The sequence below is a fragment of the Triticum aestivum genome, chromosome 7D, assembly GCF_018294505.1.
Source record: "Triticum aestivum cultivar Chinese Spring chromosome 7D, IWGSC CS RefSeq v2.1, whole genome shotgun sequence".
Classification (NCBI taxonomy): domain Eukaryota; kingdom Viridiplantae; phylum Streptophyta; class Magnoliopsida; order Poales; family Poaceae; genus Triticum; species Triticum aestivum.
Genome location: NC_057814.1, coordinates 531,595,659 through 531,612,872, shown reverse-complemented (window position 1 = coordinate 531,612,872; position 17,214 = coordinate 531,595,659). Strand labels below are relative to the sequence as shown.

At 48.3% G+C, this 17,214-nt stretch overlaps 2 protein-coding genes across 2 annotated transcripts; one reads left to right on the top strand and one right to left on the bottom strand.

Moving 5' to 3' along the window:
- Window positions 1–10,411: 10,411 nt before the first annotated feature.
- LOC123163946 (L-lactate dehydrogenase B-like) lies at window positions 10,412–11,491 on the top strand. Its single transcript, XM_044581351.1, has one exon. The coding sequence runs from the start codon at window positions 10,412–10,414 to the stop codon at window positions 11,489–11,491; it is 1,080 nt and encodes a 359-aa protein (XP_044437286.1).
- A 117-nt stretch (window positions 11,492–11,608) lies between these two features.
- Window positions 11,609–12,130, bottom strand: LOC123169543 (pEARLI1-like lipid transfer protein 2). The gene has a single exon (XM_044587412.1). It carries the CDS (start codon window positions 12,098–12,100, stop codon window positions 11,717–11,719), a length of 384 nt encoding a protein of 127 aa, XP_044443347.1. The 5' UTR covers window positions 12,101–12,130; the 3' UTR covers window positions 11,609–11,716.
- Between the last annotated feature and the right edge of the window lie 5,084 nt (window positions 12,131–17,214).

Here is a 17,214-nt window from a genome sequence, read left to right as displayed (position 1 = left end):
GCAGCAACCTGGGACTTGTAATTACCTTATGCTCATAAAACTTCAACCAGTGTAGCCCCCAAGGGCCGGGTCATTATGCAATACTGAGCAGGGACTTTGTAAATATGATCATGTAAACTGAAGCAGCAACGTGCAGCCCCCAAGGGCCGGCTCAGTAAGATATTACTGAGCTGGGACTTTGTATATAATTCATTGATAATAACATCATATGATGTAATCTCCACCATGGGGCTTGAACCCATGTCCATAAGGTTAAGAGCTTTGTACTCTACCAACTGAGTAGTGGATCTTTCAATGTAATGGACTGAGGCTTGTGTACCTTGAATTTTTGACAGGAGCAATTGGTAGCCCCCAAGGGCCGGCTCATTTAGAATGTGATGAGTCGGGTCTTCAATAAGTTGAGTAAAAATGACTTTCCATTAGCCCGCAAGTGCCATGGTATATGCTGGCAATAACATGGGACTTGCATATTCGATATAATATCAATTTGAATAATGTAGCCCCCAAGTGCCGGGTCGTAAGCCTGCAGCGACTCGGGACTATTCCTTCCATTGTATAATAAATCATATCCATTGATAAAATAATAGCCAGTGCGCCAAAGCGACTTTGAATACCTCATCTGTTGATAAGTAAATCCGGAGTTTAAATACCCGGCGGCTCTTGGCCGATGGCAATTTAATACGCCTCCATTGTAAGCCGGAACTTTTATAACCCGGCAGCTTATAGCCTTTGAGAAAATCAAGAATTGATAACCCTTTTGAGACACCAATTTCAATCTTTGATGATGGGCTTGAACTTAATCATTTATATAAGTCATAGCTCTATAAATCCTGCATAGAGATTAAACAAGATATGCCCTGGCGACTTAACGTCAAAAGCCAGGACGGGTAACCACCCAAATGTAGTCTTATCCTGCACACAAGTAGATCACAAAATCCCTTGATGGTTTACCGCAGGGCGGGTCATAATATCTCACATATAACAATTGTGATATTGAATTTGCACTGCCGGTTTACATGACCTGTGCAGTAAGGGTGATAACCCAATCTTTAGAAATCAAGACTTCCAAATGTTTATGATTGTCATATGATGGCGACTTATCATCCAAAGTCAAACCGGGTTAAATAGCAACCACTCATATACACTTTAGATATGATCAAAAGAGCTTCAAATAAAATCCAAAAACTGTTTGCAAAAAGAGACTTCAAAATTTTGAGGCTTTTGATTCGAATACAATCAGAAAACCGTCCCAAAGGGGTTAAGCTAGGTTTCGAATACGATCATATAGCCCCCAGTGGCTTTGGCGTTGCCGATCAAGAGGGTACCGACAACCATGTTCTCTTTGGTTCGAATACGACCTATGTTTGAACAGGAAGCCCCCAAATGACCTTGAGAGTTGTTTAACGACGCTGATTCGAATACGATCCACGTCGGTTCCCAAAAGTGGTTGAGCTATGATTCAAATACGATCAAGAAGCCCCCTAGTGAGCTCGGCAGTGTGCCGATCAAGAGGGTACCGACAGCTATGTTCTCTTTGGTTCGAATACGACCTATGTTTGAACAGGAAGCCCCCTAGTGATCATGAGAATATTTAACGACTCCGATTCGAATACGATCAGGGTCACACCGAAAGGGTTTAAGCTAAATTCGAATACGATCAGCTCCCAATGGTCATTAAAGCAGGGTACCTATGTTTGGGTTGTGCTTTGTAACAGACTCTTTTTGGTCCCTTTAATTTTTCCTGAGAACTCGAACTTTGCGAGAGATAAATTCTTTTTGAACCGGAAAAACCGGATATTGAGAGTTTCAAAGCTTTGTGATAGACAAATTTACCTTGAACCGGATTTTGAACCGGATTTGAGAGCTTCAGAACTTTGTGGCAGATAAATTTCCCTTAAACCGGATTTTAAACCGGATATTAAGAGCTTCAATGCTTTGTGGGAGACATCTTTCCCTTGAACCGGATTGTAAACCGGATGTTTGAGATCTTCAATGAGACTGACTTCCCTTGAGCCGGATTTTAAACCGGAATCCTTTCTGATGACCCGGAACTTCTTCATTGAGCCGGGATTTTGTAACTGTTATATACTTTCTAAGCCGAAAATTTTCTGACAGCCTTTAGATTTTCATCAATATAACAGTAGCCTCCGGGACCGGGTTATCTTTCCCTCCATCGACCTGGGGTTCTTAAATTTGCTGAAACTGGCAAGATTTGCTGAATCATGTCATCGTAGCCCCCGAGTCTCAAAGGTGACTCGAGGAGTCGGCTTGAGACTCTCCATATTTGACCGTGATATAAACTGGCATAACTTGTATATTATTGGTGTTGATAGCACGATGTGAATCCACAGAAGGTTGAGGTGACTGTGGCGGGTTATAAATGATCCGTATGAGCCGTGTCAGCAACTCGGCCAATGGTTCCTTCCAACTGGCTATTTGAAATTAACCAAACTGTAGTGGCGGCGACTTGCGTGCCTGCCCATTGATCCATCCAGTGCAGACGGCGGTTGATGATAATTTGCCTCCAATTTGAAAGAAAACCGGGTTACCCAAGCTGTGACTTGCTTTATACTCAATAAACACCTCATGCAGACAGGTGCGGCCCGGTGTGTTGATGTAGACCAGGCCGCGAGAGGAGGATGGAAAAGATGTCCTCAGCATCAGAGGTGGCTCAAACAGATGAACTGGCCGCGGTGTTGTAAACCGGCGCGGACGGGCGAGTTAACCACATCGTTTTGATGTAGTGAACAATTGTCCTGCATCAACAATATTGCAGACCAAGACAAAGATAAACTGCTCTTTGACAAAAAATAATATGTACCAATAAAATATATTTTAGATGGATATCACCTGATGTGCCAGGCCGGAAATAATCCGCCATGAAATTGATGATCGCTACGTGAAGTTGAAGTCGCTCACGGGTGAACCGGCCGCGGCGTGGTAAACCGGTGCGGACGGGTGAGTCGGCCGCGACGTTTGTAAGCCGGCGCGGACAGCAAGTCGGCCACGGTGTTGTAAGCTGGCGCGGACACGTGAACCGGCGGTGAAGACGGACGAGCGAGTCATCCGTGACGTTGTAAGGTGGTGCGGATGGCGAGTCGGCCGCGGCGTTGTAAGCCAATGCAGTCAAGAGAGTCGGCCGCGGCGTTGTAAGCCAGTGCAGTCGAGAGAGTCGGCCGCCGCGTTGGAAACGGCACGGACGCGGGCGCGGTCTTGGTGAGTTGATGTAGATCGAGCTGTACGGGCGGCGGCTCGCGCACACACGTTCAACATCAAGTGGGTGAGGATACCCATTCATGATGATGCTTAACACGTACTTCATACACACAGCATGGCACCACCTTTATAACGAATATTGCCCTGCACATAAAAATGTACATACCAAAGTAATTGTTCTTTGATTAAAAATATGTACTAGAAATAGATAAACACAATAGCACCTGATATATTTTGTCAGATGAACACGGATGCTGGCATTAGTCAATGTTGGACAGCGTCAGACGAACGCCTAGACGTAGGTCTGATAAACAGTAGCACCCACGTGGCACAATGCATCTGCTGAATACAGCCGGCATGCAAACTTCTCGGGCGTGTCATTTAATTTGTGATGTGATGGCTTGCCCCTTGTGACCACGTGAGAGCTTCCTTGGAGGTCTCGTTGACAGCGTACTCTGGTAGATCGCTTCCTTTCCTTTGGATTGTACTGCGAAAACTAGGTTCTTTCTCCCACAGGAGGCGACGGGAGAACGGGGCGATTCGGCCGTGGTATATGCAGCGGGTGTTTCAGCGCCTCGACGCGACGACCTATGCGGGAGCGAGTCAGAAGCGGACAGGCGGGCGACGTGCGGTATGAGCGTCCCGGCGCGGAGACTCGCGCAGAAGCGGGGCGTCGGCTGCGACGACGGCACCAGCGGGTCGACAGACGCCGGTTGATGTTTAAACGCTGATTGAGACGCCTGTTAATGTTTGTAGCGCCTGGCCACCACATGTGTGGATGTAGTAGCTTCCATAAAGCAGCGTGGTGGTACTTTGAAGTAATACTTTCCCTTCGGATCCCACATGGAGTATTTGATGTCTGTCGGTTCCTCAACGGCTTAACTGATTTGACTATTGTCAAGATACCATATTACTTAGCTTGATGGAAGTTGAATTGCCAGGTTCCTGGTCGCTTTTGCGTGTGACTGCTGCTGCCCTCTTTTTTATTTTTAGTCTGATCTGGTAGTATTCCTGGTGTTTACGTAGCCATTGTACGGAGAACAAAAAACTGAACTAGCAGACTACTTTCCCGTGGAGACAGTACTAGTTGTCAAATCAGCCTTGAATTTTACGTAGTGGGAACCGCACTGCTGGTTGGTAGTAGTATATCTAGCAATCAATCAAATCACTTTGGAATTGCTTCCGCGGTCGCTGACGGCCTGGTTGATCTGGGGGCCCCAGCAGTAACTAGGCGGTTTGAAGCAGTAACACAGGAAACAACGGACGATGTGACAGCGATAGCAGCTTCAGAGTCCAAGTCGGAAACAGAGTCCTTGGACGATTCAGAGGGGATGCAGTGACTCATGGCACCAAGGCGGATTCGAAGACGAGGTGAAGATAGCCACGGAGACGGCGCTCGAGCCCGTGGTTGAGGTGGCAAAGAACGAGGAACGTGCCCGCAAGGCAGCTGTCGGTGGCGGCGGGCCTTTCCCATGGAGAGCCGATGGCGGCTCATAGTAAAAGTGATTCACGGCAGAAACTACTAGTAGCGGCTTGGAATCCCTTGGCCATCTTGCTGACCGACCGGATGAACATCATAAAAAATTTCTGATCTTGATAAAAGCTGATGTAGATCCTTCCAAAACTGATTTTTCTTCATCCGGAAAAATTGTGGACCTCTCAAAACCTTAGCTAAGATCCCTCCAAGAACTCAACACCACCGTGTGCAGGCCCCACGGTGGGCGCCAACTATCGTGGAATTGTCACGGCAGATGTCCTTAGTGTCAGGACTTAGTCGCGAGGCCAACGCATCTATGCGGTAGCTTGAGAGGGGTTGGGCGGAATCGAGAGACACAACACAAGACAGGGATTTAGACAGCTTCGGGCCTCGGGAAACATCATCCGGTAATAACCCTACATGCTGTTTGAGGCTAGGTCTCATTATGATCATGAGTGAATCGCCGGCTCGGCCGGCTCTTTGTGTCTAGCCCTAAAGATTGTTTCTTGTTGCTTGTCCCTTTTGGGGGAGCCCTGCCCCTCCTTATATAAGTTGGAGAGGCGGCTTACATGTAGAGTCCTAGTAGGATTAAAACTAACTTATTCTCTATTACAAGTCGGATACAAGTACGGGTCTTGCTTCCTCGTAAAGGAAATATTCCTCATGCCTTCTGTCTTAAGTCGGCCCATAATAACATGAGCCGGCCTACTGGGCCTTGGGCCCTTGTCATCCGTCTGACCCGCCATCGGGGCCATCATTAAGTCGCCAGGCTCATGAGTCGCCAATCCTCCGTCGGGTTACGATGAAGCGCCAAGTCCGGCCGGGTCATAATTCCGGCCGGGTCATACCACGGGGTATATCCCCGACAGTTATGAACATATTTCTTTAAGACTCCCATGAACCTCTCAAAGGGGATCATATTGTGTAGAAATACAGGGCCCAGAATGATAATCTCGTCGACTAGATGAACTAGGACGTGCGTCATGATATTGAAGAAGGATGGTGAGAACACCAGCTCGAAACTAACAAGATATTGCGCCAAATCACTCCTTAACCTTGGTAGGATTTCTGGATCGATCACCTTCTGAGAGATTGCATTGAAGAATGCACATAGCTTCACAATGGCTAATCGAACGTTTTCCGGTAGAAGCCCCCTCAATGCTACCGGAAGCAGTTGCGTCATAATTCTTCTTCACGTGCATCACGTTGATTGCAGAGCGGACCTCTAGGTCTTTCCAATAGGGTAGGTCTCAAAATATAGAATTCTTCTTCCACATGGGTGCGCGTCCCTCAGCTTCATTCGGAACAGATAGTCCGCCGGGACCTTTTCCAAAGATTACTTGTAAATCATTGACCATAGCAAGTATGTGATCACCAGTACGGACGGTGGGCTTCTTCCGGTGATCTGCCTCGCCTTTGAAATGCTTTCCTTTCTTTCGAGATTGATGGTTGGTCGGAAGAAATCGACGATGCCCCGGGTACACATTCTTGCTGCATTTGACCAAATATATACTTTCGGTGTCATCTAAACAGTGTGTGCATGCGTGGTATCCCTTGTTTGTCTGTCCTGAAAGGTTAATGAGAGCAGGCCAATCATTGATGGTTACAAACAACAATGCATGTAGGTCAAATTCCTGCTGGTCTTGCTCATCCCACACACGTACACCTTTTCCATTCCACGGCTGTAAAAGTTATTCAACTAATGGCCTTAGGTACACATCAATGTCGTTGCCGGGTTGCTTAGGGCCTTGGATGAGAACTGGCATCATAATGAACTTCCGCTTCATGCACAGCCAAGGAGGAAGGTTATAGATACATAGAGTCACGGGCCAGGTGCTATGATTGCTGCTCTTCTCCCTAAAAGGATAAATGCCATCCGCGCTTAAACCAAACCATACGTTCCTTACATCACCTGCAAAGTCCCCTCACTTTCTCTCGATTTTTCTCCACTGCGACCCGTCAGCGGGTGCTCTCAACTTCCCGTCTTTCTTACGGTCCTCTTTATGCCATCGCATCAACTTGGCATGCCCTTTGTTTCTAAACAGATGTTTCAACCGTGGTATTATAGGAGCATACCACATCACCTTGGCAGGAACCCTCTTCCTGGGCCGCTCGCCCTCAACATTACCAGGGTCATCTCGTCTGATCTTATACCGCAATGCACTGCATACAGGGCATTCGTTCAAATCCTCGTATGCACCGCGGTAGAGGATGCAGTCATTAGGACATGCATGTATCTTCTGCACCTCCAATCCTAGAGGGCATAGAACCTTCTTTGCTCCGTACGTACTGTCGGGCAATTCGTTATCATTTGGAAGCTTCTTCTTCAATATTTTCAGTAGCTTCTCAAATCCGTTGTCAGATACACCATTGTCTGTCTTCCACTGCAGCAATTCCAGTGTGGTACCGAGCTTTGTGTTGCCATCTTCGCAATTTGGGTACAACCCTTTTTTGTGATCCTCTAACATGCGATCGAACTTCAACTTCTCCTTTTCACTTTTGCATTGTCTCTTTGCATCAACAATGACCCGGAGAAGATCATCATCGGGCACATCGTCTGGTTCCTCTTGATATTCCGCTTCCCCCGTTGCAGCATCACCGTATTCAGGGGGCACATAGTTGTCATCATCCTCTTCTTCTTCGTTGTCTTCCATCATAACCCCTCTTTCTCCGTGCTTGGTCCAAGCATTATAGTGTGGCATGAAACCCTTCTCAAGTAGGTGGGTGTGAAGGGTTTTCCGGTTAGAGTAAGACTCTGTATTCTCACATCTAGGGCATGGCCAACACATAAAACCATTCTGCTTGTTTGCCTCAGCCACTTCGAGAAAATTATTGATACATAAAGTTCATACATATATAGTTCTCATTGAACAACATATAGCTCTCTAGAGCATCTAATTAAACCATAGATTGAAACTATGTAAAACATTTCAATGCAACAACAAATGCGATCATAATCGCAGCTAAGGTAACAATTGATCCAACGGCATAATGATACCAAGCTTCGGTATGAATGGCATATTTTCTAATCTTTCTAATCTTCAAACGCATTGCATCCATCTTGATCTTGTGATCATCGACGACATCCGCAACATGCAACTCCAATCTCATGTTCTCCTCCTTAATTCTTTTCAATTTTTTCTTCCAGTAATTGTTTTCTTCTTCAACTAAATTTAACCTCTTGACAATAGGGTCGGTTGGAATTTCTGGTTCACACACCTCCTAGATAAAAACATCTATGTCACGTTGGTCGGCATAATTGTCATAAACACTAAATGAACCAAATAGTTATAAAAGATAATATATATATACCACATCGAATCATAGACAGGACGAGGGTCGACGGAGGCGGATACCAAAACCATCGCACGATATAATAACAAACAATAATAAAAGTAAGAAAATTATACAAGTATCTATCTAAATCATACAAGTAAGAACTTTTTTCTTTTAGAAAGAAGATAGGAACAAGAGGCTCACCACGGTGGTGCCGGCGACGAGATCGCCGCGGGCGATCGACCGCTGTGAGGACGGGGACGGGACAGGACGGACCGCCAAACCTAGACAAATCTTGAGAAAAATAGAGTTTGGACAAGGAGCTTCGAGAGGAGAAAGCTTAATTGTGGCTCGGGCATTTCATCGAACACCTCATGTGCATAGGAGGTGAGATAGAGCACCACAAAGCTCTCCCACGGCCGGCCAAAAAACAGAGCAGTGGCTCTGCTCGCGGGCAGGGGCGGGGGTATATATAGGCCACTCTTTAGTCCTGGTTGGTGGCTAAAACCGGGACTAAAGGACCACATTTGGTCCTGGTTCCAGCCATCAACCGGGACTAAAGGTGGTGGGCCAGGAGCGAGGGCCATTGGTCCCGGTTCTTGTCTGGAACCGGGACCAAAGGGGTCAGAAGAACCGGGACCAATGGCCACCGAGGCCCGGCTGGCGCCCTGGCCTCACGAACCGGGACTGATGCCCCCTTTGGTCACGGTTCGTGAGAGAACCGGGATTAATGCCCTTTTCTGGCCTGGACCAAAGCCCTGTTTTTTACTAGTGGGCGAGGACGGCGTCCATAGAACGTGTGCTTCGGCGAGACGAAGGGATCGACAAGATGGGGAGGACCCCTCGTACAGATGCGCGAAGAAGACGTACTCCATCGAACGGTTATGATCCACGAATCGGACGACTGCGGGCTGACCGGCCCAACTATCAGCACTGCCCTTTCCTAAAAGTGTTACTCCCTCGGTTCACAAATATAAGATGTTTTAACTTTTTTCAGAATAGTTAAGAAAAACATTTTTCAGAATCGAATATATATAGACACATTTTAGTTGATATGCAGTCCATATTAAAATATTCAAAACATCTTATATTTGTGAACCAAGGAAGTACTTGTTTTGAAAGGTGTTAACTGCCAAACCAACAAATGAAACAAGAGAAACAGAAAGCAGGCCCCTAGTATTGACTCGTGAATTCAACTATATTTTCCTGTGGTCAGCAAAAGTCGACCCACTATCAGCTGAGTTTGCGTCGACTTTCCTTCGCTTGAAAACCAAAACTAGTTGCATGGATAAGCAGATCTCAAATTTTCTGATACTCTCCCTGTCCTCCTCGACTATCTCAAGCCACTCAACTCCCTTTGTACATGCTCCAACCAACGAACCGCGGGTCAAAACCAGCAGGAACTTCTCCGGTATTGTAAAAAGTCACTTTATTTATTCAATTTGATTTAACTAATTCACATCTAGATGTTTTTTAAGGATGTCACATCTAAGGCTTAGTTTGGCAGCTCTGTTTTTGAAAAACCATAGTAATCCAAAACCTCAGTTTCTAAATGTGTGGGCAATGAATACTTCGGTTTCTACAAACCATAGTTTTTCTCAGTTTTGACAAAACCACCGATGAGTTTGGCAAGTGTTGTTTTGACTCGCTGCGCCCTGCTCAACTATACTCATGGAGCTGATCTGCACGTAGAAACGACGCCCAATGCATGCAGCATTATATGCACGTAGAATCGATTGGGTAGTTAGCTTTTAGCCTGCTGCATACAAGTGCTCCAACGACCAATGGATATACTCAAGAGCGTGCCGTCTCTGTAGAGAAACTAACTACCAAACCTGAAGCACCTAATAATCAGACGCACTTCGTATCTCATTTTATCAACTTTGGACGTAGACCAGGCGACGCGTTCTCTCAGTTCAGTTTATAAAAAAGAGGTCCTGACCTCTTTCTTAAATACAGCAAAAAAGCCACAGTATGATAGATACCTTGGTATGGGAAACTACAGTATTTGTTTTATCCAAACAACCCAAAGTATTTAATACGTACCAAAGTTATTTCAGAAACCACAGTATTTTCAGAAAACTGCAAAAATACTTTGAATCCAAACGCACCCTAAGCTCCCACAAATACATAATGCAGCAACAAGAAACAAAAAATACTAGGACAAAATAAATCACAAACAGAGTGGACATCAGCTTAGATTATTTATTTCCGTCAACATAGACTTCGGTTTCTTTCCTAGGCTCGCTTTCCCGACAGACAAAAAGAAGACGGAGAAAAACAGATACACTTATGATCTAGAGAGATAGGCCTCGCAGCAACCCCTCCTTTTTGCCCACTACTTACTGTGGTACAAGTATAAGTAGGAGAGCTCTCAGCTACGTACGTACCATGCATTGCACCCAAAGTTCCAAACCCAACTGCTCGAGCAAGCACAATATCATGAGCCTGATGAAGGAGGCGTCCTCGCTGTCCGAGCTCGGCTTCGACGTCGACAAGGGCGCGGGCTTCTTCCGGCAGGTTCCGTCGTCCGGCCACGACGGGGAAATGACCCCGCTGCAGCCGTGTGAGCGGCTCACCAAGGTCTCTGTCATCGGCGCGGGCAACGTGGGCATGGCCATCGCGCAGACCATCCTCACGCAGGGCCTCGCCGACGAGATCGCGCTCGTGGACGCCGAGGCCGACAGGGTCCGCGGCGAGATGCTGGACCTGCAGCACGCCGCGGCGTTTCTCCCGCGCTTCCGCATCGTCGCCGGCACCGACGTCCTCGCGCTCACCAGGGGCTCCGACCTGGTCATCATCACGGTGCCCAGGGAGACGACGGCGGCGTCACGGATGGACCAGCTGAGGAGGAACGTGGCGCTGCTGAGGGAGGTCGTGCCGGCCGTGGCGGAGGGGTCGCCGGAGTCGCTGCTGGTGGTGGTGTCGAACCCGGTGGACGTGCTGGCGTACGCGGCGTGGAAGCTGTCGGGGTTCCCGTCCAGCCGCGTGATCGGTTCCGGCACGGACCTCGACTCCGCCAGGCTCCGGTGCCTCCTGGCCGAGCACCTCGGCGTGGGCGCGCAGGACGTGCAGGCGTACATGGTCGGCGCGCACGGAGACGGCGCGCTGGCGCTGTGGTCGAGCGTCCGCGTCGGCGGCATGCCGGTGCTGAGCTACCTCCAGAAGACCCACTCGTCGTTCGACGCGGAGGCCCTGGAGGGGATCCGGCGGGCAGTGGTGGGCGGCGCGCGCGAGGTGATCGGGCTCAAGGGGTACACGTCGTGGGCCATCGGCTACTCGGTGGCCAGCCTCGCCCGGTCGCTCCTCCGCGACCAGCGGCGCGTCTACCCGGTGTCGGTGCTCGCCAAGGGGTTCGTCCCCGGCGATGCCCACGAGGTCTTCCTTAGCCTCCCGGCCAGGCTCGGGCGCCGCGGCGTGCTCGGGGTCGCCGCGGAGCTGGAGCTCACCGGCCACGAAGAGAGCACCCTCCGCAGGTCCGCGGAGACGCTCTGGGGCTACTGTCAGGCGCTCGGCCTATAATTAAACGTGCATGCATGCTTCCAGAGACTGCGAATAAACTGACCGTGACCATAAAATATACGTACAAGATACAGTGATTTTTATTCGAGGAAAATGTTGCTTTTACAACGTGCACAAGCTGGGAATTACAGATGTTGATAACCAAAACACACGTCCTGACACGTACACGCACATGCAGACGCATGCATGCACGATGGCTGATGCCTCGATGGATGGATGGATGGATCAGGCGCAGCGGAAGCGCTTGGGCACCTTGCATCCGCAGTAGTTGAGCAGCAGCGTGAGGTCAACGTCGACGTCGAGGTTGATGCCGAGGACGTTGGCGTTGATGGCGAGGCAGACGCAGGCGGCGGCGTCCAGGTCCACCAGGCCGGAGATGAGGGAGCAGCACGGCTGCTTGGGCGGCGACTGCCCCACCACCACGTGGATCAGCCCGTCCAGCACGTCCGCGCACACCGCCAGCTTCACCGCGTTCACGGGGCAATTGCCCGCCGGCGACGGGCACGGGTGGCCGTTGCACGCCTCCGCCGGCCGCACGCCCGCGCACAGGAGCACGGCCACGACCGCCACCATTGCTACGGCCATGCTGCTCGTCCTGGATGCCGCCATTGCTTGCTCTAGTTCGTGAGTGGGCCGGTGATGTAGCTGTGCTAGCTCAAGTTTGCTTTAGCTTTGTGACAGTGAGTGAGTATATGGCACTGATCTGGAGGGTATTTATAGGTGATCAAAACTGTGTGGCCGGGGCAGTATGGTCATCGATCTGATACTGACCGATTGGCCTTTTTCTGGAAAGCTAGCTAGCTCAGGGCAATCGACCAATGATTTGCACACTGAAGTGACATGTTGTACGATCCAACCAGAAAGACAAAGGATATGTTGATGGAAAAAGTGTCGATTTGTGAAATTGCGTGTACAAATTCTTGTAATCGGCCGGCCATCCGAGGAGCTCCAGCTGACTAGTTGCAGAAAAACAACTTCCTAGAGCAAACATACAAACACCCGTGAACCATCAGCCGGCCGGCCGATGTCGAAATCAGATGACAAGCGCAGCGCAAGCAGATCTACAAAATTATCGATTAAAATTTCATTAATTCCTCTGTTTCTTTTTAGTCTGCATATAAAATTTGGTCTAAGTCAAACTTTGTAGAGTTTGACTAACTTTATAAGAAAAAATATCAACATCCACAATACTAAAGCTATATGGTGTGAAAATTAATTTCCTGATGCATCTAACACTATTGATTTCATATTATGAATGTGATATATTTTCCTATAAAGTTAGTCAAACTTTGCCAAATTTGATTTTGACCGAATTTTATATGCAGACTAAAAAGAAATGTAGGAAGTACTTAGTTATAACAATATTTAAATACACCAACGCTATACTTACATTTTTAAAAACAGGGTTAATCCTTTATTCATTAACGGAGTAGATGAGATTTAGCTATGTCTCATTTAAGTCTCACACAAGACAATTAAAGATGCTACAATTTTCGTGCAATGTTTCTCCCGCTTGTCTCGTCACGGGCCTGTGTTGTGGTTTCTGTTGACTTTTTTTGAGAGAACGTCGGCCTTTATTAATCATGCAAACACATTACAGAGAGTCTCGGATACAATCCGGAGCAGAGTGATAAAAACAAAGACTCACAGAGTTCAAACTAGACCTAGCTAAAACATGAGCTAAGACATTACGGTGCCGACGAACATGCTTGAAAGATGCAGATGACAGAGCTCCACAGGCCGTCCTGATGTCAGAAATGATCTGAGCCCACCACGGATCGGTCCCGGGTTGAAGAGTGCAGCCTTTGAATCACCACGAGGCAGTCAGACTGGAAGATCACATGCACGTAGTTCTCCTGACGAGCCAAAACAGCAGCACGGCGAAGAGCCAGTGCTTCAGCCAACTCCGGGGACGAGACTCCCGGCAGAGGCTCTGAGGCCGCCGCCCCCCGTGCACTGGCTGGTGTCATCCTGCACCACAACGCCCACAGCCGAAGCATTCTACTCGATGTCGACCGCGGCATCTGCAAAAACAAGCAGCGTACCATGTGGAGGAGGAGTCCAGCTGGAGCTAGACGCCGGTGTCACCTGGGGGTCAGCAACAGCAGACTTGAAAAGATTCTGAAAAATCATGTCAATGTAACCACGCGCCCTCGCCGCTGTACGTTTCGGAGGAGGAGCTTCAGGCTCATTCCGGGCAGCGTTCCTGGCTTCCCAAATATGCCACAAGGTGACCGTTATGACGGAAATGTCTCGATCGGAGCCACGCTCCAGCAGGTTGAAAAGCCACTGCTTGGGAGAGGCGAAAGACGAGCAACATAACTTGATCCCGAACGCAACTTTGATCTCATCCCAGACTGCTTGGGCATGAACATACAACAGAAGCGCATGCTCAATACCTTCCGGACGACCACAGAAGAAGCAGTCTGTTCTCGTGGGGACCTGACGCCGCTGCAATTGCTCGCCGGTAGGCATGCAGTCATGAGCAAGCCTCCAGAGCATAATTTTCATCTTGTTTGGAGCCTGAACCTTCCACAGCTTCTTCCACATTCGCTCTTCCATAGACCAGTTCGAAGAAAGGCCCCTGCCGCTTGCACTTCGGTCACACAAGAAACGAGACGTCCGAGCCATGTTGTAGACAGATCGGACAGTATACTCACCAAACCTTGTGAAAGGCCACCGCGCAAAATCCGACCCCCCCTCCAGGTTGATAGGTATTTGAAGAATATCATTCGCCACTTCGTCGGAGAAGAAAGCCCTCACAGTTTCCTCATTCCAGCAACCATTATCCTCATCAATCAAACAGTGTACAGTTGCAGAAACTGGAATCGGATAAAGGGGCTGCAGCAAATCCGGAGGAGTAGAAGGGATCCAGTGATCTTTGAGGATATATGTATTTCTCCCATCCCCAATCCCCCATTGCACACCCTTCTTGAGCAGATCCCTACCATGCAGGATGGCCCGCCAAGTGGCCGAGGCCGAGCCAGGAGCAGTAGCACTCCAAAAATCAGTAAAAGGAAAATACCTCCCTTTTAAGACCTGCGCACATAGCGATCTGGGGTCAGTCCGAAGGCTCCATCCCTGTTTGCCGAGCATCGCATGGTTAAAAAGTGCCATATCCCGAAACCCATGCCTCCGAGGGATTTCGGTGTAGTCAGCCACTCCCATGAGCGCCAATGCATCTTCTTCTTACCATCCTCTCGTCCCCACCACTGATCAGACACAATTTGCCGGAACCTCGCACAGATAGCTACCGGCAAGCGAAAGCAACTGGAGATGAAGGTGGGAATAGCTTGAGTCTTGGATTTAAGTAAGGTTTCAGTCCCTGCCCTGGACATAGGCCGGCCCGACCAGACATGAATATTCTGCCATGCTCTATCCGGGAGAAAGTTGAAAGTACTTGTGGGAGATCTACCCACCTCCGTGGGCATACCCAGGTAAGAGCCATGAAACGACTCATTCGATATTCCCAACTGATTTTTCACATGATTCTTGACATCCGCAGGACAATGGTTACCGAAGAACACCGTAGACTTGTCTTTATTGATTGCTTGCCCCGAACCCGCACAATATGAACTGAGAGTTGCCTCCAAAGAAGCCACACTCTGAGGATCACTCTTAGCAAAGAAAATGCTATCATCTGTGAACAGGAGGTGTGAGATAGACGGGCCATGATGGTCGTTTCGAATCCCATATAGCTTGCCACAAGCCTCCTTTTGGAATAGCAGACCAGATAGACCTTCGATGCATAAGAGAAAGAGATACGGGTTGATTGGGTCCCCTTGCCGAATACCACGAGATGGAATCACCGGTTGTGTAAGCTCTCCATTGACTTTGACAGCATACCGAATGTTTGTCACACATCTCATTACTGTCTCGATCCAGGAAGGAGCAAAACCCAGCTTGGTCAGGCATTGATGGAGGTAGCTCCATTCCACACGATCATAGGCCTTCATCATGTCGATCTTGAGTGCAAAGAAGGGTTTCTTCACTCGTTGTTTCCTGATAGTGTGTAGGCACTCATACGCAATCAGGGTAGTATCCGTAATCAACCTGCCAGGAACAAAAGCACTCTGAGTCTCAGACACCACCACAGGCAGAATGGACTTCAACCGGTTTGCTAAGACTTTGGACACAATTTTATAGAGCACATTGCATAGGCTGATAGGACGGGAATTCTTCAAATGTTTTGGCCTAACCGTCTTTGGTATAAGAACTATAACTGAATCGCAAAAACCCTCTGGAATCGGTCTCCCCTGCAAGAAACCTCGAATAGCTAGCCTGACATATGTCCTCCCCCAAGAAATTCCAATGGTGCTGGTAAAACAGAGCAGGGAACCCGTCAGGACCGGGGGCCTTAGTTAGTCCCATCTGAAACAACGCCGCCTTGATCTCCTCATCCGAATAAGGCTTACAAAGATCAGCATTCATCTCAGCAGTCACCTTGTGAGGAATAGCTTCTAAGACCTCATCAGCAGCCGGGCGAGGTTCCGACGTGAAAAGCTTTTCATAGTAGGACTGCACTAAGCCCTTGATCTGCCCTTGAGAATTACAAGTTGAACCATCCTCCCGGAGAAGCGAGTGGATTCTGTTTCTTCTCCGTCTAGCCGACGCCCTAGCTTGGAAGAACTCAGTGTTATGGTCACCTGCTTTTAGCCAATCCACCCGTGAACGTTGACATTCCATGATTTCCTCACGCTCAAACAATTCACAAAGCTGACTCTCAATGTGCTTTTCTTCAGAAAGAGATGCGGGGGAAGGCGGGGAAGCCCTAATAGAGGCCAGTTGGCGCTCCATCTTACCAATCTTCTTGTGAATAGAACCAAACGCTTCCTTACTCCAAGAACGCAGAGAGCCCGCCACACCCTTCAAATTTTCCCAAGTCGAACTCAAAGATGAAAGGCCAGCTCTACCAGCAGACCATGCTTGTTCGAGGGTCTCTTTATAATCAGATGCTCTCAGCTACATCGCTTCAAATCTAAAACCCTGTTGCACCGGCAGGGCTGGCCCTGGCATTCCAGAGGCCCTTGTGCAAACTGAGAGAATGCACCCTTAAACTATATAATAGACAAAAAAACTTCCAAGCCTATCATGTACAGTGAAAAGTCATTATAAAATAAGTGTAAATTTCATTAGCAAATATGGTCTTGATACACCATGGTCCACGGATATATCAGATGATTACTCGACTAAGTTTTCATCAGATTGTTGTTCTTCAACACTATGAACAGCTAATGCCTCTGGATTCTCGACAGTGGATTTTTTCAAAACGAATTTATGAATAGCACCATTTTGAGTTCCAATGAATTCATCTACAAGTTTCTTCTTTTTTCCATTTCGCACAACCAGATAAATGCTTTTTTTGCAACATGGTTACAGAAAAATGGAGAGAGAACACCTAAAATCTTGTCTTCTTGATTCCTGTTCTTGGTCTCTTGGAGTAAATAGAAGAAATCCCAGTATCCCACGCTGCCCCCACACTGCTCTAGATTGCCATGGTCAACCCTAGAATCAAGCAGGTTAAACATCAGCACATCAATTCATGATAAGCATAAAATAGACAAGGGAAAAATTGAGATGCAAAAAATTAGGACGACGCGCCTGGACTCCACATCTCCACTCTTCACCGCCGGACAGTCGGATCCTGGCCGGTTCGACTCGGTGGATTCGAGTTCCTGCCAGGGCACAGAGTGTGTCGCCGCTGGCCGGCTCGCCTCCGTGGA

Coding starts and splice junctions, on each gene's coding strand:
- LOC123163946 (XM_044581351.1), top strand. CDS start 10,412: ATGAGCCTGATGAAGGAGGCGTCCTCGCTGTCCGAGCTCGGCTTCGAC.
- LOC123169543 (XM_044587412.1), bottom strand. CDS start 12,100: ATGGCGGCATCCAGGACGAGCAGCATGGCCGTAGCAATGGTGGCGGTC.